Source organism: Plodia interpunctella, chromosome 2, assembly GCF_027563975.2.
Source record: "Plodia interpunctella isolate USDA-ARS_2022_Savannah chromosome 2, ilPloInte3.2, whole genome shotgun sequence".
Classification (NCBI taxonomy): domain Eukaryota; kingdom Metazoa; phylum Arthropoda; class Insecta; order Lepidoptera; family Pyralidae; genus Plodia; species Plodia interpunctella.
Window position 1 is genome coordinate 6,336,115 of NC_071295.1, and position 24,191 is coordinate 6,360,305.

A 24,191-nucleotide genomic window follows, 5' to 3' on the forward strand; every position below is an offset into this window, starting at 1 on the left:
AACATGAGACATTACGTACCTTAAAATTTACAGCCAATCTAAACAACTGAAAACTGACATCCATAAATATTTACATTCCGGTAGAGGTGAGACGCGTGATCGCGTGCGTTTTTGTGTACGAGCTAGAGTCGTCGGGGTAGTTCGGGCTGGTCGCGGCGCGGCGCGGCAGCAGCGGCGGCGACGGCGGCTCGGCGCGAGCTGGGCCGACCCGGAGCGCCGGCATAACACCCGCCAGTCATGAGCTCGGCGGCCGCGCGTGCGGCTCGAGCGCGCTGCGGCGTGGCGCGGATTGCGACTCGACTGACGCGTCCGCCGCCGCCGCCCGCCCGCCCAGCGCCCTCCGCTCCGCCCGCCCTCCTCTAATTCTAATTGTTGGCCACCTCCGACGATCCAGGTCATCGTACCTGCATTTAAATTTTTCCCTGAACGAAAAACCCGGTTATAATTTGCATATTTAATAGATATTCAGCTTTGTTCAAAATTAGGTTGTTGTTTAGATTCATAAAAAGTAAGTGAATAATTTGATCATTTATTCAAGAAGATTGAAGGTATGCATTTGTGGAGCTCTGAAACGAAATCCCTCGGGGATATATTGCAAAGGGCAAATTAGATTGTAGCGATATGTATCTACGAATACTAAGTCTGATCAACTACCTAGTTACTTATGTAAATAAATAATATAAAGTGTTATTCCTTAGTAGTAACAAAATATTCTGTGTACGACGACGTTTGGGAAAATGTGATAATGTGGGTAGACGAAGAGTCTCGAGAGAGCAGATAATAAATATCGACCGAATCGAAATTTAGTGGCGTATAGTAGTTATTGTTAAAACACTTCCTATAGCTATGATTGTAAATCTATGATAACTTAATTACTGAATTGAGACGCATATTGTAGGTATATTAATTGTAAAAATGTTGAATCCAATCATTAATTTAACATATAAGTATTTTCAAAAAACTTATTATCTGGTTCGTAAATACCGGGCGCTTTACTATATAATGCGCCTAATGGAAATGGTTACAAAAAGGGACAATGGGCGGTGGTGCAATCAATTGTCCGTAAGTCATTTGCAGACAACGCGTGCGTGAAGGCTCTACAACGAAGAACATGGGCTACAAAGTCATACATATACAATAGTGGGACGTAAACTGTGTACAAATCTGGCTATGTGAAACTTTTCGAAACTTATCTTAGAGGTTGTAATGATTTAGAAACACGATAAACTATTAAATAACAAACTAACCACGGTACTTAGGAATTTAATAATAATAATTTCTTTATTTTTAAAACCACATGCTTTAAGCATATAATTGCCTGTGCCAGGTGACACCGCTCTTCCATAATCCAAACCAGTACAAACTCACAATCCATAAAACTAAATTTATACTATATTATACAGGTCTGTCTGTATATATATATATATATATATATATTTCATTTTCCACCTTATTTAGATTTTTTCTTTTTTTCTAACCATATTTCATTTTTTCTTTACATTCATAAAATGATATATTTGTTTTTAATATTTTATTATATAATAGGCTTGAGCGCTTTTCATATTGAGTGCTAGCAAATACTGTTCTTGTTACCTGGACACTCGCCACTATATCTTTCCATCTTTTATTTTGTGATTGTGGGTCATAGAATAGGAATTTCTATAGATGTGAATATTTTCGAATCTCATTTGAGAGGTTCTCGTGATCCACTTTATAGAGTACTAACGGCCCATCTCGGCTTCACTCGGGTAAAATCGTAATAAATTATACACCCTTACCTTTCTCAGAAATCACACTATCTATTGGTGAAAACCGTATAAAAATCCGTCCGGTAGTTTATGAGTTTATCGCGGTCATACCATATTTTTTATAATATGTATATAAGTACTAGCTGTTGCCCTCGGGAAAAGGTAGAACACTCGCCAATTCACACCAAAAATCACCTCAACCCAATGTTCCGTTTTGACGTGAAAGAAGGACAAACAACTTTCATATTTTTAATATCAGTGTGGAATTATGGATATAGACTATAAAAATTGTGAGAAAAATTGTTGTATATAAAAGTTGTGAGTCGAGGGTGTTCACAATGCTTCACTTCCGCAAGAATTTTTGTCAAAACTATTATTTATGCTATTTCAGGTTTCATTCTTATTTTAAGTTTATGTAAGTACCTACATTTTCAATTAAGTATCTTTTCGTTCCAGGAAGTTTTCGCTAGTAAATGCGTACCAAATAACAATTCATTCTGACGAATTTTCACTTGTTTTATATAGTTAGTAGAATCTCCACATCATCCATTTTAGAGTGAGTGATAGTTATCACAAGGAGAATGTTTCGTCCGCCTGCGCGTTCGTGAGATAGCTATGATGATAATGGCTCACAAGAGATATGTTAACTGCTACTCAGTCAGGTGTCTGTAGCAATAACATAAACGTTTATTTTTAAACCTCTCATTCAGTTTTCAAACTTTTGAAATGAACTAAATGTAAAAACTAATTTGATTTTATAGTAGGTTTAGTTATTTTTTGTGTTACAATTAAATGAGACTGGCAGTAGGTGCTAAGTATTTTTGTCAATTTATACACTTATATTTGCGTGTGCCCCTAAAACCTTTTATATCGTCCCAGACAAGTTTTTGCCAATTTTATATAGGTACTTACTTGCTAAAATAGATATAACTTGTGTGTTTGTGAAATGCTGAGGTTTCCTCAAAGCGATCATGCCACATTCAGACACTGTCTGCTTATTAGTTGTTTGTTTGTTATAACTAGATTGCTAAACAAATATGATATATCAAGATAGGTATTCGTATTATGTACCTATGTATCTACTTAAGTACGTAATAAATATAGTAGTAGTATAGTATAGTATATATATATATGTATATAAGGATAATATATATATGTATATAAGGATGGAGATCCTTACGGACCCTAAACTATTTTTTAAAACTGAGTTTATTTTGTTTGTTTCTTTATGATATCTTACCATATTCCAGTATAATACTTCTTATTTAAGATGGTCTGATTCTAATAAGGTTGCGGTGCAAAGTGTAGGAGAATAAGTTTCTTACAAAAATGTCATATTCATACACACTTTTATTGCCGTCAGAAGATCTTGTTTCATTTAAGACCTGAAAAAAAATGTTCGTGCGGACGTATTTAACATGCAAGATTTATAGTATAACTATAACGTATTATAACAGGGCTAGTAAACAGTAGGAACGTGGACCCTGAGCTACGACGCTTTGCGTCTGCGAAAGAAAACGATAAAATGAGAGATAAATATGTATATATAAATTTGTAAATATGCATATAGAGATTTTAAAGATGCTTTGAATTTTAATTTATTAAAATATCTCATTATGTGGATTTTATTTGTAATGTGACTTGTGATGTAGTGACCACCAACTTTTGCATATTTTAATAATTTTATAAAGCAAATACATAATGTTTTTTTATTTTATTAGGTACATTTCTTTTCATATGAACAAATTTATATATAGGTACATAGGTAATTAATTTGTTTTTACAAAACCGCTATGATCCTCTACCATCCCTGTACTTAATCGAGCTATTGCAATAAAAATATGTGCTCGAGTTTAAAGAAAAGAAATAAGTATGTACTAGTTATGAACGATTTCTTATGTAACGTTCAATAAGTAGGTACTGTGTATCCATCCACCAACCCATATTACATATCTTCATCCTCACTGCTTTCAGAACCAAACGATTCCGAAGTCTGGAAGTGTGGTCTGTCATGCGGAAATATCAAATGGTTTCCGCTATGGCCGTCGCCGGGTTTTGAACGGTTTTATTGCTCTTACATTTGTTTTTACACATGTAGAAACATACGGAGCTGTCTCTGGACTCTCCTTTGTAGAATAAAATCGAAATGTGGATTAAAATGTATATTCGTCCACTTAATACTTATAAGACTCACATTTGTATTCACGCCTTAAAGTCGTGAAGAAAAGGCTGCGGTGAATTTTCGTGCGCCGCTTCTTCTTCACCTGCGTTTTTAAATTGACTTAATTATACTTAAGTAACTTTTTGGCAAAAAGAATTTTGAATTCGGATGAACATCAGCCTATTTAATTAATCTTGGACGCAAAAACTAAAGAGACAGTTATCGATGAAATTGGGATAGAATGAAACTGTGGGAATTTCATAGGTATCTATGAACTCATAAAAATTCCTTCAACTAGAATGATTATTAAGCAATCAGAAAAAGGACAGATGTATATGTTGAGTCCGATAAATTTCTCTTTATTCCGAAATAACTACAAATTGTGCGTAGGTACCTAATACAAGAAACAACAATTCATGGGATGGGCCAAGTGCCAAAAAAAAAGTAAAACTACATATAGCCTTCGTCATCCCGGGGAAATGAGGTACTGTATTTTTACAATAATAGCAAGACAAAAACGCAATGCCATAAAAGACGACCAAAATATTTAATTTTATATATAATTACGTATATCTAATATCTATAATGCACTAGTTGCGCTCCGTGACTCCGTAGCCGTTGAAAAATCGTAGTGAAGATTTCCCAGAAACAAGTGTTGTTATACTAACCACGGTTAAGTTTGCTTTTCCCTATTAATTTTCCACTCAGTTGAACGGACCGGACAGAGACAAGTGTGGTCCGCTTTGCAGTTAGTGGAACACACAGAAATTGTATTTTTTAACAACTTTTGACTTGAAATTTTATATGTAAAATTTATATGAAACGTCTAGCATGAATTTTCTCAAACCTATTATTATTATTATTATAGACTGAAGACTTATCTTACTTTCCTAGTTTAGGTAAGTATTTAATAACATGGGTAATAAAATTACGACAGACATGGGTATTAAATTACTTTTAAGTATTCATTAAAATCCATACAAGTTTATTTGGCAAAAAAAACCCCGACTTTCAATATTCATTTCGCTACAACTTATGAACGGCTGAACCGATTTTGATCAAACATATCTAAGAACCACCGCATAAAAATTAGCTATCAAATAAAAAAAAACAGCATCCAAATTGGTTCACCCGTTAATGAGCTACGGTGCCACGTACACAGAAACACTTAGCGGTCAAACTTATAACACCCCTTTTTTGCGTCGGGGGTTTAAAAATGAAACAAGGTATATTTGATTTACTTTTCTCTAATAGGTAGTAGCATATCCATCAGTCAGGAGACTTGCTTCTTAGCTGGCTTTTGTATACTCAGAAGAACCATCAAATTAGTAAATTCTTACGAAATTCTTCTTACGGATTAAAGAACATTCAAAACTATGTCATCTGTCAGAGAAAGTTTGTTCATCCTAGTTGTTATCCTGATGAGTAGGAGGAAATGTCTAAAGCACTTTATGAGTTGTGTGTACCTAATAGCGATAAGTCGCTTTAATATCTCGTGTAATACCTCTCAGTTGTTTACATGCGTAGGCAAGATGAATCGAATCGCGAATGTTTGTGTTTCTATCCACCTGTAACATGTTTTCATGGCCCGTTTGCGACTGTATTGTTGATGAATTGAACATGTGTATTTAGTAAGGTGTTTAGTTACATTCGATCACATACATAATTGATATAATGTATCTAACTGTAAGCACCCACCACGTTTCCCCTGCGAAATAGCAAAATATGCGACATGAATGGTCAAATATGTAGATCGGGTTTACAAGTTTCATTTTATAAAAGTTGTAAGAGACCGTAGACCGCGACTCTGTATTCATATTTTAATGCGAATGTCTACCTGTCCCGCTTTCAGTTCGTGACATTTGGAAAATATATAAGTAGATTATTACCCGGGTTCAAACATAAGCTATCACGGACGGAGCTGCGGACAACAGTTAATTTGATATAAATTTCAACTTGTAACCTCTAAGCCCAAAAAACGATACTCATCATGATTCGATGCTCAACATATTCGACAAGAAAATTTGATTAAAAAAGCTTTTGCTAGCAGTTTCGCCTACGTGAGTTTTTCATTAAAGGTGAACGGAGAAGGACTTAGGTAGTAATGTCCTTCCCTGTGCTCCTACTACCTATACCTAGGTACGAGAGCTTCCCAACGTTGAGCGTCGGAGTTCAGAGTCCGCTTTCATACATTTTATTTTCCAATTCGCACGGTCGTCGGCATCCCTAGTTTGGCTGTCTCGCATAGTACACATAGGTATGTGTACTATGCGAGGCAGCCAAACTATTATTATTAGGTAATAATGTTAGATAACTAATTACTTTATGAAGTACCAGTTTTAAGTCGATAAAATGATCCGACATTATGCAGTAGGTACCCACGCATACGATTACAATGAAAGTGGTCCTAATTTACACTATATTTTGTAAACAAAGCAATGGGCGAACCGAACATGACGATTTGTTTATTTTAGATACACTTATAACCTCCCACGCTCTGTGGCTATTCGCATTCACTAATAGCAGTGTACCGACGATATCTAATAGGCGGCGCGTTTTTATTAGTTTGAACTTGTTCAAACTAACATTTCAATTTTGAGGAATTTTACCAAAGGCACATTTCTCACATTATATTATATAGGCTTTCTATATATTTATTCGTCTATTAGCAGTAGTTCGGTTGTTAGTCCGGTTGACCGGACTAGGGCAACTTTTGGGTAGCAGTAGTTCGGTGGATAAAAATTACCTAACTTATGAAACTCCAAAGTTGCAGTAGTTCTCATAAAAATAATTAAATTTTAAGGATAATAAGTGGTTTTATCTATGCATTCTATACAGAGATATGTTAACTTTATATTAATTAAAATGACGTGCAGTGCATCTAATTAGGTAGGTATATATGAATTTTCTAAACAATAGTACCTATTTACGTAGCCCAATGAAGCGAAAAGTACCTGCAGTTGTGTTTTGTTTTCTATTTCTACTACAACCAAAATCTTCCCCCCAATAAAGGAGTCCCGCGGCAATTTAAGGGACTATCAATAGCTGGCCACGTTGTTACTATCAATGACTGTTGCGCCGCGTTTGCGGCGAATATATTAACAAAATTTAAGAATCAAAAACAATTTCATTTCAAAAAAGTATTTATTACAATATATTTGCAGTCCAAACATACAGGATCCATTTTGTTACTAGAAATTTAAATGTACTACAACAAAAACCTTACAATGTATATTTACAGTACTTACAAATTAGTACTAGAGTAAACATCCAATTAATGTTAGCCTCACAGATGAGACCGTATGTTGATTATTAGTATAATTTGCAACTAAGTTTTTATTATTAAATATCACTTTGTTAACCACCTTTCTTCCATTTTTCACCAGGAGTATATTCTGTCATGGGCCTTCCTGATATACCACAAGTTCCAATGCCGACTCTTCCAGTCAAGTTATCAGGTGAAGCAAATATGCTCTTTCCTTTTACTCCAGCCTTTTTGGATGCTTTCGAGTGGAAAGAAAGCCATTTATTTTTCTCACTTTCCCTTTCTTCTTCGATTTGTTTGAATCTTTGTTGTTTTTTCTGTTTTTTCTTTTTTAAATACTCCCTGTTGTAGCCCTTCCCCTGTCTGAAAACCAATTATGTTGCATATGTTTAATTACTATTGTATTTTATTTAAATAACAACATTTATAGAAAATGTGTTAGTTTTAAATGGTTATAATATTGACGATACTCGATAGAACGACTTCGGTGGCGCAGTGGTTATTGCCACTGAACCAAGAGGCTTGATCCCCGGTCGGGTCATGATGGAAAATTATCTTTTTCCGACTGGCCCGGGTCTTGGATGTTTCTCTATATATGTATTTTTTATAAAAATATGGTATTGTTGAGTTAGTATCCCATAACACAAGTCTCAAACTTACTTTGGGGCTAACTCAATCTGTGTGATTTGTCCTAATATATTTATTTTATTTATTTATAATACATGTTACACAAGCTTTTAAACTAATTTAGGGAAAATTAAGAAATCATATTGTATGATTAAAAGTAATCTCATTTTTTTAAATCGTGGGTGAAAATTTAAAAAAGATATTGCAACTGAAACCTAACACTAACTGAAAACATAGACTGGAATTTTTTATGGGAATTCAACATATGCAATCACCTTAATAAGAAGAAATATACAAATAACATATTTCTTGTAATATACACACTTTTTAAAATTACTTTGGTTTTAAATTTGTAGGGAAATCCATGCTTCACCAGCATCTTCAGATAAAGCCTAACATGACAATAGTATAATTTTAAAGTGCCATTGATTGTACTAGGCTATTAGGTAATTAAAAATATTACATGGTTTCTTTGCTTTCCTTGATAAAGAAATTGGCACAATCATCTCGACTAATTAAAAATAAACCTGCTCCATAAAAGTTTAAAGTCCACCTATTTCAGAAAAATATACTTACTTGCTTTCATCTCCACTTAGAGGCCTCTTTGTGCCTGATCCTATTGCTTTGATATCACCAGCAGCCACAGTTTCTAATGTAGTGTAACCATCAAATTTCACTTTTAAACTTTCTGTACCTATCTCCTCAATGACAGCTTCATAGAACCTGGAATTTTTTTAGATAAATGAAACACCAACAATATAAATGTTCATTTTAATTTTTTTTTAATTTCATCAAAAATACAATATTTTACTTGTTTTTCACTTTTGTATTCAACATTTAATAATTCACTAAAGAAAAGATGGTAATAACAATAGTATGACTAGAAAATAATAAACACCTACCTATTGCTGGTTGATTGTAAGAGATCTCTACATAGGATAAGTCCACAATTGTACATTATAAATAAGTGTAATATATGCTTGCCTGCTAATGATTATGCTTACCTGGAACTGTTTGAACTTGTCAATTAAAGAAAAGCAGTACACAAAGACAAATTTTATCGTATCTACAATCTCTTGCAAGATTTATAATAGGTAAGTTGTAAGACTACCATGAAAGATTGAAATATACTCTGCGATATGTATATATAATACACAAAGCACACACTTGTGGTTACTATTGTCAATTTTCTCTTTGGGAACCTAGACTCCCGATTTGGATATTTTAAAACAGGATTTTATCTTATTTTGGCAAAAGTAAAATATTACAGTTCGAGATGGAACTACAAATATGAACTTACATTCCATCTGATCTCCATTTGGCCAGGCATTTTTCGCCGATGCGCCAACTAGAATAAGACCTTTCTCCAGCCTCTGCTTCCTCAGCCGCCAACAGCGACGCTGTAACATCATCATCATTACTAGAACCACGAATATTAGTCACTTTGGAGTCACCATCTTGTGTTTTAATAAGATCTTGTGTCAACTCAATTACTTCTTCTAAATCCGCTTTTAATTTCAGCAACTCTTCATTTTGAGGATCTGTCAGTAGCGCAGCCTCCACCTGTTGAGAGATTTAGTTTTATTAGACTGACATACCTACACAAAAAAATATATGATGCACTTTGAGGAGCCGGTTGGATTATGAGAACAGAAAATAGTGCGGCGTACATAGTCAGCAGCGAGATTCGCTCGTGGTAATAAAAATGCAAATGCACCAAGTAAGAAACTATGAGTGTTGACTTACCTGTTGAAGTTGCAGTTTATAATTCCTTAGATCTTCAGCCATCGCTGAAATAATAAATTGACGCTGATCGGTTGTTGCTTTTACTTTAAATTCTGTAAAATTATCTAAGCTAGGTACCAATATGAAACAAGAAACAAAAATTGACAAATCGATCAATCGAATGAATGAATAATTAAGAATGAACAGAAATGACTGAATGACATGAATGAGTTCAAAGGTCCATTCACGGCACAGCACAGTTCACATGAGTCTTGCCTGCAACAAACCGCTACATCCTGCTTGCAGGACTACCATGAACGTAGATAAAAAAAAGAAAAAAATACAATGAAACAACCATGGATTTATTAAGTCCTTCGTTTGCGTCGTGTGTTCTTTGTTGTAGGTCCTCCCCAAGTTTTTAGGAGTCATGGGGGTGATTTTAAAAGAATCGAATCCCTGTTGTTTGATTTTGAGGAGTTCCATTAATGGGAAAAAATCATTTAGATAGATTTTATATAGCTTTATTATATATGTTGGTATAAATTTGTTATTATTGTATAACTATTTTAGCTAACCAAATATATATATATATTTGGTTAGCAAAAAATATATATATTTGGCTTCCTAAACTACAAATACTTAGCTGGCCGAAACCCAAATAAAACTATATAAGCAAACACACATATTAGTATGGCATGAGTATGGATTATATTCAAAATATAATTGCAATTAAAAAAAGATTAGATAAAATCATATTTTATTGTCATTACAAATAATAATTATAAAAATAAATACACACTTAAACATTCAATATTCTATTTTAGAAAATTATTTTAATCTTAGCTTCGGGAGTATCTTAGTCTTTTGATTGTTAGTAAAATACAAATTGATTAAATTAGTGAACAGCAATTACAATTAATAAAAACTAAAGTGGTCATTTAGAAGTGATTGCTGATTTAGAACTGTACTGAAATTATCTGAGGTCAATCTTTCAACTCCCAAAGTGTATATTATTATGAATGCAGCAACTTTTCCTGGCGATAAATCACACAAATCTATTTCGTCAAAAGTAGAAAAGTTATTTAAGTATATGTGATGTTCCACAAGTTTTTGAGTAGCATATTACAGAAATTATGGGTAATTAAAAATCGATGAAGTCGCGACGTTTCACTTACTTATTTTTATAAAGATTTGCCGCCCGGTCCTGGCTTCGCTCGTATAAAAACGTACACTAAACCTTCTTCAGGATTCCTATCTATTAAAAAATCTGCATCAAAATTCGTTTCGTAGTTTTAAACATCTAAGCATACACAAGGACAGACAGCGGGAAGCAACTCTGTTTTATACAATGTAGTGACGCGCACAATACGTCGTAAGCGACTGCCCTCCATGCCGAGGTTCATCTTCGAATTAAATGAGTGGTGGACACCTACTAAGGGGGCGTCACTATTTTATATAAAATCTCAAGTCGACTAAGACACCTTGCCTCAGGTGCTGGGTGATTTAGCCAGGCGCTTTAAGTGGAATAATTCCCATGGAATCTTAACCAGTGGAATAACACATATATTTCTACGTCAAAGTGGGTCTAGCGTCGTTGTAGACGTCCACCAGCCGGCCGTGCAGCGCCGTGGACTGGTGGTAGCGGCGGCGCGAGGCGAAGTCCTCGTTGTCGTCGTTGAGGCGCTCCTGCTGCGTCGGGATGTCCGCGTGCACCGGCGTCACCACCAGCTGCTCATATTCCAGAGGACGTTTTCTGCAACATTATTATGGACAGATAGTTTAAAATGAAAATAATTTATTTGGAAATAACAATATACTATACATACAACAAATAAACTCTCTTCTCAGCCTGTGTCAGGACATAAGGTCTTTCCGTTGGTTTTATTTGTTGGTAGATTTGAAAAATCTTTGTAGTAAATTGTGATTCCTACATGGCATGGGATAAGTTCGTCGTTGTATTTATATCTTTCTTTTAATTTAATAGTATATATTTATTTATGCGGGCTACTGTAGAACGGCAAACTCATCTCAAAAGGGTAAAGTTGTTACAAATTATATATATTACCCAATAGCCTGCAAGAAGGAAATTTTGAGCCAGTGGAAGAAGTGGAACTCGGAAGCCCGGCCGGGCTTGACGGCGGGGTTGGCGGCGCCGATATAGAGCCAGCACAGCCACAGCAGCAGCACGCAGCCCAGCGCGTACGCCCAGTGCACCAGGAACATCAGCAGCAGCTTTATTGCCACCTGGAAATTAAAACGAAAACATTTTAAGAAAAAATTATAAACTATTGGCCGTCCGTAACTTCGACATTGTTACTTTCGTAAGAATAGTTCATTGAAATCCGAATTCAATTCAAATAGCCGAATCTTCAAAAATTTTAAGTTTGTTTTTGTATAGTCTATCATGAAAAAGTAAACGGATTTGTAACGAACTACATTTTTTTGCCATTGCAACATAGAACAGAAAAAATGTTTTTTTGCGATCCGTCCGTGAGATGTGCAGTAATGGGTATAGTATAGTACGAACCCCAGCGAGCGACAGCCAGCGGTTGCAGAGATGCGAGTACCAGTTGGTGTTCTTGGAGTGCACGCCGGCGTTGGCTCTGCGCCCACCCAGTGTGGCCGGCTCCGTCGGCGACGGCGTGAAATCCTGAACAATAAAGTATACCGTTTATTCTCTCTATAGGCGATAAATAATATTTGTATTGTATGATATCATTGTAGATATTAAATTCCTTGAAAAATTAATTTATTTTATTATGTTGAAATTAGATAATGTCACTTACGCCAACATTTTTATGCCGTATCCTCTCCGGGAACAACAAATCAAGGTCACTGCCGGTGGCACCGTATACATGTGTATCTCGCTGCGAATGCCCCTGAAACCTAAAATTTTATGTTATTACGGCCCGTCCCTGCTTCGCTCGGGTAAACTATTAAAAAAGCTTATGATACTCCTGAACGTTTCGTCTATTTTTGTGCCAAATTTCATCAAAATCAGTCCAATAGTTGATGGGTTTATTCATTACAAACGAACATATTACGGATGAGTGACTGATTAATATGTGAATTATTGATTAATATTGGCAATTTATTGAAGTTTATTGACTGAGGTAACTGAAAAGTTCTGTCACAGGACTGAACCCAATGGAAAAATATTTTTTCTTTTTAAGTAACAATATAGCTAATTTATATTTTTACTTACAAAATAATAATGATATCTTTATATACTCTTATTATATAAAAGTTAAAAGCTAAGTTAATAATATGTTTTGTCCTTACCTCACAATACCTTTACAATATTTTTGACATGCACAAAACGAGGCAAAACATATGAGTATTTTAATCAAAGTAGATTTAAATTTATTTTAAAAGTTAGATGGATAGGGTTTGATACTGGCCATGAGATAAAAAAAACAAAAAAAATCATACCTCATTTCACGTCTATGTTGTAAATCAAAAGTTTGAGCGAGTGCAAAATAAGAGTAGTCAATGCTAGCGTAGGTGATGAGGAAGGGCATGGTGACGATGGGCGCGAGCTTGTTGATGTCGCCGATGATGATGAACGTCACCGTCACTATAGCTACTACTACCATGGAATAAATGGGCACCTTATTCGGACCTCTCTGTGAAACAAAAATATGAAAAAAAATCATAGTATGGAATTGTGGAAGAAGTAACTTAAAGGTTAATAATGTAATGAAGAACTTTTAGGCGTTTTCAATAGTCATGCAAAAGCATATGGCAATTGAATAATAGATATCACTCTTAAAAATATTACATACAGTCCTTGTATGTAAGAACCATGGATGATGGTAATTACACAAAGCATAAAAATATAATAAATAATAAGTTAATAAATAATTAGTTTTAGATTTGTGGATATCCCATCTCTTAAATTTAGAAAAACACTTTGGAACTTCTTCACACAGAAATGAATATAAATAAATATATTAGGACAGATCACACAGATTGAGCTAGCCCCAAAATAAGTTTGAGACTTGTGCATTTTATAACAAATACATATAGAGATAAACATCCAAGACCCCGGCCAATGAACGGGAAAAAGATCATTTTCCATCATGACCCGACCGGGAATCGAACCTGGGACCTCTCGATTCAGTGGCAAGAACTTTACCACTGCGCCACCGAGGTCGTCATAGTAAGCAAACTATAATAATCAAAATTAAAAATTACAGAGATGGTGTACTAAATAAAAAAAGTGAATAAAAATACATTACCCCATGCCCCAAGGCTTGTAGCCCAGGGATGACCTTCTCATTGGCAATGCTCTGCAGCACCCGGGGGGTCCCGTACATGGCTCCGAGGCACGAGCTCATGGAGCTGACGTAGAGCCCGGCCAGCAGCAGCACCTTCACTGCGGAGATGTCGGCCGCTATCGAGAACTCGCTCAACAGCGTGTCTCGAGTCACCGTCGCCGCTAATGTTATTATAAACATTAGGTATAAGAATGTGCTGTAATGAGAAATATACTATGTTTATAAGTTTTAAGGCATCAAGTATTAAGGTATCAGTCTGTAATTAAAAAGTAGAAATGAGGGCGCCGTGCTTCACTTAGCTGGTAATATATTGAGAGTTTTTCAACCAATTAGAATAATTTGATTTGGTATTGCAATCTGTTTTCTATCCATCCAACTAGTCTATTCCGTGCTTTAACAAAATTTGGAGAAATCGTTTATAAACCTTCTACACAAAGCCAGGGCCAATTAGAGAATTACTCAAGGTCTAGATTACTATTAACTTAAAGTGAATAAAAGCATGCAAGGTGTGGTGTTTTGAGTTACATAAAATAGATAATATTAAGTTTTTTTTCTATTCTACTTTCATCGGATTGGGGCGGCAAATAAGTATCTCCATTTTATGTCAAGTTCATAAAGTAGGTCTACCCAGTGCTAATCGCAGCCAATGAACCATTTGGGATATTAATGGAGGGATTTTTCAAGTCGCCACTCATGTTGATGCCCGCCAGTATGCCAGTGATGGTGGGGAAGAACACACCAAAACATTTGAACCAAGTGTAGTCATCTTGGTAATTTGACCATGTGTTATTGCTTATCACACCACTGAGCCAACCTTGAAATTTTGCATCTGAAACATGATAATAGAAATAATGAATTACTTAAAAATTATTTCTCAAATATCAATTTAACCAAAAGATGCCTTATAAATAGCTAGTTGCACCAAATAATTTAAGCCTCAACAAAAATATATAAAAAATAGCCACATATGGGTTGTAACAGGCTTCAGTCATGCATGATCAAACTGTCTTGAGAGATCTAACAAATATTCATTCGGTCATTTTGTGTATATAATTTAATTTTCAAGTTTGTAATTTATTAACAATAAAAGGTTTTATATTGATTGTATATTTAAACATGTGTCCAAGAAGTGCTAGTTTAAAGCATAAGAGTGTTACCTGTGTCCATAGTGAAAGAACCCACAAAGAAGTCGAGAGCAGCTAGAAGTATGACCAATAGAAGTACAAATTGCAGTTTAATGACCCATTTGACTCCGGCCACATTGATGGTGCCCAATAAGAGGACTGCTGCGACGGCAAACCCGCGCGCCGCCCAGGTGTTATCTGCACCCACTAAGGTTGCCATTGACTCTCCAAAACCAAACACATTCAGGGCACATCCGACAGCCTGTAATTAATGTATAAAAACACAACTTTAATGTAACCCATTAGCTTGGTGAGCAAAGGGGTGAACAGTTTATTGATAAAATAGACTGACATATTTAAGAGATCTATTGAAATCAAAGAAGACTCATCTTAAATACACAAAGGTTGAGACTCATTAAAACACCGTGTGAGCTGTTATATAAGTAAACTAAAAAACTATTGTTTTTTATCTCCTCTATCAATGTTATAAGTTTGCTATATCAATGTATGCTTTAAATTTTTTTATACTATTCAGCAGGCAAACAGATATTACATTAAATAATAGATATTACATTAGAAAAGATATTTCATTAAAACAATATGCGGGTCACCAGATGATAATGTGGTGACACTTCCAACCAAGGAAGCACTGCTGTTTGATGCAATAAGTAGATGAGAGTGAGGTACTCATGCAACCTTTGTATGCAGATGATCTTTGTGCCAAGATCTACTGTAATGCATACCATTTAGGTAAAATAAAATGATCTATTTACCTGGCCAAAACAATAGATGATGCCCAAAGCTCCGCCCAACCTAGATCCAAGTGTATGTGCCAGTAAGAAGTAAACCCCACCACTTTCTATTCTACATCTTTCACATATTCCTACAGCAGAAAGTACTGAGATCAGAGCCACAAATACTGAAACAAAACAAATATCAAATTTAATACACACAACTATAGTATGGTTGTGACTTGTGAGAACTTGTGTATTGAGTATATTTTTTTGCACCCAATTTAATTAATTAAATAAATAAATAAATATATTACGACAAATCACGCAGATTGAACTAGCCCCAAAGTAAGTTTGAGACTTGTGTTATGGGATGCTAACTCAACGATACTATATTTTATAACAAATACATATATAGATAAACATCCAAGACCCGGGCCAATCAGAAAAAGGTCATTTTCCATCATGACCCGACCGGGGATCGAACCCGGGACCTCTCGGTTCAGTGGCAAGAACTTTACCACTGCGAGGTCATCAATAAATAAATAGATGACCCAATGGCTGACTGTTAGATGTTTTTATCATCAAGTTCACTTGTACTTTTAGAAATTGTATTTTGTGCAATAGAGTTTAAATAAATAAGCGAAGTAACTATTGTGGGTGTTTGAAAAAGTGACAAGTGTCTAGATCAATTGAAAATAATTTGAGTATTTTGATACATAAAAAAATAAAGCATGTCAAAAATTGTTACCTGTAAATATGACTATGAATATTGCATTTACAAGGCCAGCTTGTCCAACAATCCAACCCGATCTTAGAAAAACAATCACACCAAAAATGTTAATTAGGCATGATGTAAATACTCCATCCCATGTCCCAAATAGAACAGGCTGTGATATGAAAAAGTTTGATTTCCACCATGGAATATCACCCTGAAAAAGTTGATTTATAAAAAAATATGTATGAATGAAAGTAGCATTGTTAAGACTTTCTAAATTTGAAGCTGTAGGTATTGAGTTCACCATCATAGTCAGATATAGAAGAACCTTAAGGCATAACATTTAAGATGGGTACCTGTATATCGGCAAATATCTCGTTCGCGCCAGAAGCTTGATGTCCACCTGTACCATATTGTGATTCATTGCCTAAATCCACAAAACCACCCGACTGTCGTCTCATACGAGTTCTGTCAAGCCCTGGTTCCAAATCACCGCGAAAGCTATCAATATCCAAATCATTCCGTCTGGTATGATTTTGATCCATTCTTAATATTACAAACAGGTACTCAAGGCATAATCTCAATATAAAAATATTTGCTTATCACATACGTCACATACGTAAATATTTGATTATCTACTATCTTATGTTAATTGAATTATCATTTTAAGAAATTTTAAAGAAAGAGAATGAAGTTAATCAGGTTCACTAGTTATACCTAGTTAACATAAAATGACACATTCAGACAGCTGACATTGACTAATGAATAATATTAGACTTTGACAGTTAAACATGGATGTTGTACTGTATACGGGAAGCATTTGGTAGGTACCATGGAATTAGTAGGTACTACGACGGGGTACACCTACTAATTAGTAATACGGCATATTACGCAAAGCTCAGCGCAGATGGCGCTACTGGTACAACTAAGGTACACAACATTGCCAATGGAGGCAAAAAGCGCCAATTATCAATATTATTGTAGATTTATGAACAAAAATACCTTCTACGCAAGTTTAAAGGAAAAAGGAAGGATTTAGTGGATTATCCTGAAAATAATAATACATTTTTAGGTTATGTTCTGCATTATTTGGTCAACTATGGTCAGAAACTGATATAAACTTGATTTACACTGAAGATCTTACCTATATGAAGTCCAATATGGACTTCATACAGGTCAGTTAATAAGTCTTTACGTGTAAAGTGTTCCGAGTGTTTTCGACCGTTTACTTGAAAATTTTACAGCGTGAGGCGTATCCCATAGTTTTCGAAGATTTTATATCTTATGGAAAACGATTTTTCCACTTTTTTCAGCACCCGAATATGCTACAATGTTGTATATTTTCACAAACGAATGCTTACATAATGAAAGGATTAATAAAGTACTCTAATATAAACGTTTTCATCGACATAACAAAAGGCGGCAAAGCTTTTGTGTACCTAACATACAGTGCTGTACTCTAGCGAGATAAATGTGCAGTAATACTCCCTATTCTACTGTATTCAGGAAGCACTAGGTAGGTACCTCATGGAATAGGGAGTATTACTGCACATTTGAGTACTTTATTAATGCTTTCATGTTCAATGTTTGTGTACCTTAGTTGTATCAGTATATATAGCCATCTGCACTGAGTTTTGCGTATATGATAATATGCCCCATTAGTAGGTTAGATACTCCGTTGTACGAAGTACTTACTAAATCCATGAGTGAGGACGACTAAGTTTACCCTTGTTGGAATTGTCGGCTTTTAATTTCTGGTAATTCGAATGGAAAGTAGATTTTTATAAAATTTCTACTTATATGTATAAAGTTAAAATCGGCATTTTTGACTGAAGCAGCAGTTTATCTAATAAATTTAACATCGTCCTCTTCATCTAGAGGACTGCCCTCGTCAACCACTGCTTGGTATAGGCCCTTTTCCGTTCATACTAACGTCGCCAGTAATTTCCTTTACATCGTCGACCCATCTAGGCGCCATCTTATGGCACTTTGCGCTACCGCAATTTTGTAATTGGTTCCTTTTGTAAGATTCCATGTCTTGTCATCGTAGGTTTCTAAGATTTGCGGTACATTTTTATTTTTTAAAAGCTAGTGCTTGCTTGTTTACCGTGTTCGACGCTGACGAAGGCCTTTTCATAATTTATAAAGGGTAGTATGTTAAATTCTGTAGTTCTTCTCCATCAGCTGTTTTACGATATAAATATATCTTTTGTGAAAAATCCGCTTTTGAAAACCAGCTTGTTCTACGGGTTGAGTTTCATTTAATATTCATCACATTTGCAGATTATTTTAACAAAAAGTTTATATACTTGAGATGGCTTATGGATCCATAAAGTGTAGCGGTGTCTCCTATTTGTAAATTGCTTGTTTTTGCCGCGGCTTCATCCATGACAACTTACCACGGGAACAGTTCTTTTTTCCAGGATATAAAGTAGTCTGTATGTCCTTCTCACTATTCCTAATTTTTTGTATAGGAAAGACGGTTGGTTGAATAGACAATAAGAGGTGGACGTGAAAGGTTACAAACTAAACAAATTTTCGCTTTTATAATATTAGTTAGGAAGGTTCTAATAAATTCACAGACCCGTATTAACTAATAATAATAAATTCACAGACCCGTATTAACCTCAGAACAAAATGAAATATCTTCTAATAAAAATTTTTATTATGGAACACACGAGTCATCGTGTTCATGCTTACCTAGGTGCAGGCCGAACCTTGCTGAAATTAGTTTTTAATTCACACTGGCTGTTTAGAAGTTTGTTATTTTTTAAACTCACAATATTATTTTATTCGTGACTAGCTTTTACCCGTGGCATCGCATGTATTTCTGTTTTTAAAATGAATCGAAGTAAAATTTCAGTTATTCTTTTATCGCGTATTCTAAGACTGGTAAAATTTATTTATTAGGTACTATGATTCAAATTCGTATTTTTGTGATCTTTAGTTCAATTCCCCGTTTCCCGCTACGATATCCGTTACGGTCTCGTTCCGAAATTTATCTTGTCCCGTTTCCTACAAATTGTCCAATGTATTTTCCCGCAACGTACCTCATTTCATTTCCCGTTACGTGTCCCACTCCCACTTCTTTATTCCTTTGGTCGCCAATATAAAAAGACCTGAAAGTCACCCTGGGGTCTGCATCAGGTGTTCTAGATATTCGATTTTTATACCTCAACAGAAAATACTCATCAGACTGACCAATTTTTGTTAAGTCGTCGTTTCTATATTTCCTATAGCTTAGCTGGACCATCATGGGACTTCATCAGGTATTCCAGATCTTCGATCTTTATACTTCAACAGAAAATGCTCATCAGGCTGAACAACTTTTGTTATGGCGTCATTTTCGTCGTTTCGTCGTCGTCGTTTAGCTGGGCTATCGTAGTATTCCATCAGGTGTTCCAGTTATCAAAATCATTTATACCCTATATGTTGCCTAGGCTTAATAGCTATATAACAAAAAAAGTTTCATTCGAATCCGTCCAGTAGTTCCGGAGCGGCGTTAGCGGTACACACAGACAAACATTTTTTTTCAGATTCTTTATTACTATCACTCTATCGCCTAATTTTATTTTTATGTAAATATATTTCATGTACATATCTTTTTTCTGTTGTTTTATTATATGTTTTGATTTCTTTCTTTCTCTAAAATTAATCGAGGCCGGCTGAACTAAGTTATTGAATCGAATTTATCAGTCAGGTACCAATGAATTTTATTTTTTAATTTCAATTGGCTATTTGATTAATGTAAAAAGGTATCCAATTAATCAAAAACGATTATTAAATGGCATTTTAATTCATCAGTTTTATTAATTACAGGATTAACATTTTTTTGTCCAATTAAAGTAATGATTTTTGACTCCAAAATTGTACATACGTCATAAGATTATACTGTCATACAACCTACATACCATTTTTTATATTTTTACGTTAGGAAAAAGTATGTCATTAGACTAGTTGCAATGTAGAAAATTACAAACAATGAGTTTATACTAGTAGTACTTTACTAGTATTACGAGTTTTTCCCTACCGCGGGTGGGGTTCGATTAGATACTCCCACTCGAAATTCGCATCAAAGATAGGTATAGACTAGGTAGGTAGGATATAGACTAGGTACCTAGTACCTACCTACTAACCTACATTCCGCGTATGAATTATAATTAAATATAAACCTAGAATTAAACAAAAAATTAAAATAAATTAATGTGTTACAAAATTATGTAGATATAGTTAAATACAACATTGAAATATATATCCTGATTCTAAAAGAAAAATCTAAGAGATCATCAATTTTGATTTAAAAAAAAATCAAAAACATGTAGTTTGTGAGATAAAAGCCTGTAGATATATAATAGGGTACTGTATGTAGATAAAGCAGATCCAAATACCAAAAAAAAGCCTTCTATACTATTAAATGAAAAAAAAACTTATAAATTGAAAATATCTAAATATCTTTTTTCATATAATAGTTATATTTTGCATTTAATAGTATTTATAAGTTTTTTTAATGTTAGATAGTTTTAGTTTATATTAATATAATTTAGTGTTTTGATTGTCAGATAATGTGTTGGTCTTTTTCTCAGGCTTATAAAAATTTAGAAAAACTATAAATAGTTTCTCTAAATCTTAAAAAGCTAAATATTTCAAATCTATATAAGTTTTTTTTTAAATCTATCATGTAATTTTAGGTACTCAAACTCTCACTTTATTTACTCACTTACTCTTTTACTACTTTATTTTGAGATATAGGTAGGAAAGTAAACTCTCAAAATGGGATTTCGGAGTAACACAACATTACTTAGGCTCCGTTCTGAACCCGACAATACTGTTTGGAGTTTGTCTGCAAAAATAAAAAGTTTGCCGCGCCTAAACTTTCAGAAGGCCCAAGGAGTTTCCTCTGGAATTCCATTAGAATATATTAAAATGCGCATAATATTGCAGGCAGGCGTGGATGGGTAATTGGTAAGTAATAGGTCGTTGAGGTAAGGTCGACACACTTTGGAGGCGCTATCTTAATCGTCCAGCGGTTAAGTTTATTTATGTCGCTATAAGTTATCAGAAGGCTAATTACGATCGCGAAACCACCTGTCCGCTATCATCTGTACATAGGCCTTCGCATATACTTCCGTGCGTCTTACGGTAGGACCCACCCCCGGGGTGCGATTGGCTGGCGAGGACGGTGCGCGCGCAGCGGCCCTCCTCGCGGCTGGTGCGAGACGCTGCGACTCCGAAGGAGCCGGTCGCCGGCGCGATGTGCGCTCGCGGACAGTGCTGTCGCGACCACGCTGCCAACTCATCGTCTGTCCGCTGTCTCTACTCGCTGCCGCCGCTGCGATACTACGCGGCCGTAATACACAAACTTAACACGAAGTTGACAAAGTCGCAAGCTGTATATTTTAACGTTAAAATTTAAAAGAACTAAAACTGTTTCATTAGTTACAACAAATAATAACTTTTTAAAAAGTTTGAAAAAACTTGAGTTTGAGTTGGTGAACACTAGAAAATAAAAACGATCCTCGTTGGTGATGTGATATGGCCAAGTTCCATCACAATGGTTGCGGAAGCGGATCGCGTGCGCGAGTTGTTCTGGCGAGCTGCGCATGGGCATGCGCAGCTGTGTTCGCCTCCGCTGCTGCCGACGCCCATGCAGATGTCGACACATCCACAGGTCTCGGCGATAACACACTTACAAATTCAGGTAAGCCTTTTAAAATTAGTGGCTTAACAGCCACTAAGCCACCCAGGTTTCACTTCGGTCAACATTTTATAAATATGTACTTAGTGTGGTAGATTGGTTAGTTACCTATAGTTTTATCAGTTCACCCATATTCACAGCTAATTAAGATACCCTGACACTGCAGTATATTACATACTGATTTATCGTTTTAACTTTATTTCTGAATTTCTCTATATGGAATAATTATTCCATCCTATTATACTAGGTAGGTACCTACCGAGTTGATAACTATCTAAAATCTACTTAAAATTTAGTTGATATCTACTTAAAATCCTACACAATAAATAATCCTAAAAAAACCTTTTTCTAAATATTATTTATAAATTGGTAAGTAGGTACTTATATATTTTTTGTAAGTAATGTTACGCTAAGAGTTATACCAGTATCATATGTGTAATAATTGCGCTAGGTATTAAATAATGTATGTTGAATTTTTAATTTGATATCAAAAGTATAAATTACCTGTCTCAATATTTTCATAAAATTTTTTTACTCGCAATAACAAAGAGTAGAGATAAAGGGCATGAAGTAATTTTAGATTAAGTACAACTTGTTGTGTGAATCAGTAGTTAACTATATATATTTTGTGTTTTATTTTTAGTTCAACGATTTGGTTGAAAGGCACTTTAACATTACCAAGTTCTCAAAATTGACATTTATTTCCTTCATATTATACGAACTTAGTTGAACACCTATATTAAGGTGATCAGCTGATTTATTAGGAGTTCAATAATTAATTCCTACGTACTTTTATAAAACCAGGGTCCTTTGTGACAAGATCCGAAACATCTGTAAAATAAATTTATTTGAGAATATGGTTTACTAATTTACTTATTTATTTCATATTTTAACCAAAGTTATGGGCATGTAGTTTTCGGATAAATATTATATATTGATAAATAAAGTAGGTTAGGTAGTTAAATTTGACCTAGTAGTCTCATTTATAACAGCTTTTAATCACTTTGATTGATATAATGTCAATATTGTTTACGAGTAATTTCCTGTGATAATGTTCAAAGTAAGATAATTCAGTTTGCTAAAGGCAATTGGCCATAATATTTGTGAATTGTATTTAATAACCATAAATTTGTACTTATATCAGATTTTGATATTTTTTATTTATTTATGTACATAACATAACAGTGTAAATATAAAACTTATAATAGCAAGCTAAGTATAGAAATTTCTTTAAGTAGGTAGACGCGCGAAAGAAAAATGAAAAAAATGGCATTGGCGTGTTTAAGAAAAAGAGATAAATATGATACGATATACTTAAATATTATACATAATGCATTATATACAAAATATGAATATGGAATATATAAAACTACTTGTAAGAAATAAACACAAATAATATATATATATATATATATATATATATATATATATATATATATATATATATATATATATATATATATATATATATATATACATATACATATTAGGATGGAATGGAGAGGTAATGTTTCTTATTTATTTTCTTAAAGACCGAAATGGTTTTTGACTCCTGTTTACTAATTGGAAGAAGATTCCATGACTGCTTCAACAGAAAAGGAATGAGAGTATCAGAAAGAATTATGAAGAACGATTTATATTTTTTATTAATGTCTCCTAAACTATTAAGTCAACAGCACGTCAAATTCATTGCATTTTCGCCGTTATTACCGCGCCATAGAGGTTAATGCAGGTTAACTTGATGTGCTGTTGACTGTACATACTGTACTGTAGGTACTTACTAATTTATCCATACTAATATAATAAAGAGGAAAGATTTGTATTTTTGTTTGTAATGAATATCCTCAAAAACTACTGGGTCGAATTTGATGAAGTTTTATTATGGCTTTACCCTAGCGAAGCCGGGGCAGACCGCTAAGTACTTAGTAGATCATTTTATAGGAAATAGATATGAATTTGTTTAACTTAATCATTATTATATTAATTTTTTATACGATATTTTTTTATTTATAAAGTATGAAAATAATATAAGTTTTAAATTAAATTTTATATGTTCATTTTAGTTCTCTTCATTTGAGACCGAATTAATCTGTCTGTCTAAATATTTTCATAACAAA

The 24,191-nt window shown here is 34.4% G+C and overlaps 4 protein-coding genes across 10 annotated transcripts in view; 1 reads left to right on the forward strand and 3 right to left on the reverse strand.

The window, feature by feature from the left end:
- The window catches only part of KCNQ (KCNQ potassium channel), a 41,453-nt gene extending 41,142 nt beyond the window's left edge, over window positions 1-311 (reverse strand). For all 7 annotated transcript variants that reach the window (XR_008405719.1, XM_053761129.1, XM_053761121.1 and 4 more), the window contains exon 1: window positions 20-311. Coding sequence is in view for 5 of the 7 variants with exons in the window: in XM_053761121.1 (XP_053617096.1) it covers window positions 20-64 (45 nt within the window). In the remaining 2 variants the exon portion in view is untranslated. The remainder of the gene's footprint in view (window positions 1-19) is intronic.
- Window positions 312-7,043: 6,732 nt separating this feature from the next.
- Spf30 (Splicing factor 30) lies at window positions 7,044-9,705 on the reverse strand. The gene is made up of 4 exons (XM_053762468.2): window positions 9,548-9,705; window positions 9,102-9,364; window positions 8,378-8,524; window positions 7,044-7,537 (listed from the first exon to the last, which is right to left on the reverse strand). The coding sequence occupies exons 1-4, from the start codon at window positions 9,587-9,589 to the stop codon at window positions 7,267-7,269; spliced, it is 723 nt and encodes a 240-aa protein (XP_053618443.1). The 5' UTR covers window positions 9,590-9,705; the 3' UTR covers window positions 7,044-7,266.
- A 561-nt stretch (window positions 9,706-10,266) lies between these two features.
- On the reverse strand, window positions 10,267-17,121 carry LOC128678131 (uncharacterized protein). The gene is made up of 11 exons (XM_053759470.2): window positions 16,736-17,121; window positions 16,413-16,593; window positions 15,704-15,849; window positions 14,964-15,192; window positions 14,434-14,635; window positions 13,768-14,002; window positions 12,959-13,152; window positions 12,313-12,412; window positions 12,054-12,176; window positions 11,592-11,770; window positions 10,267-11,279 (listed from the first exon to the last, which is right to left on the reverse strand). Exons 1-11 carry the CDS (start codon window positions 16,922-16,924, stop codon window positions 11,096-11,098), a joined length of 1,962 nt encoding a protein of 653 aa, XP_053615445.1. The 5' UTR covers window positions 16,925-17,121; the 3' UTR covers window positions 10,267-11,095.
- Window positions 17,122-21,597: 4,476 nt separating this feature from the next.
- The window catches only part of LOC128678294 (lachesin-like), a 77,168-nt gene continuing 74,574 nt past the window's right edge, over window positions 21,598-24,191 (forward strand). The window contains exon 1 of the mRNA XM_053759736.1: window positions 21,598-22,077. Coding sequence (XP_053615711.1) covers window positions 21,912-22,077 — 166 coding nt within the window. The 5' untranslated portion in view covers window positions 21,598-21,911. The remainder of the gene's footprint in view (window positions 22,078-24,191) is intronic.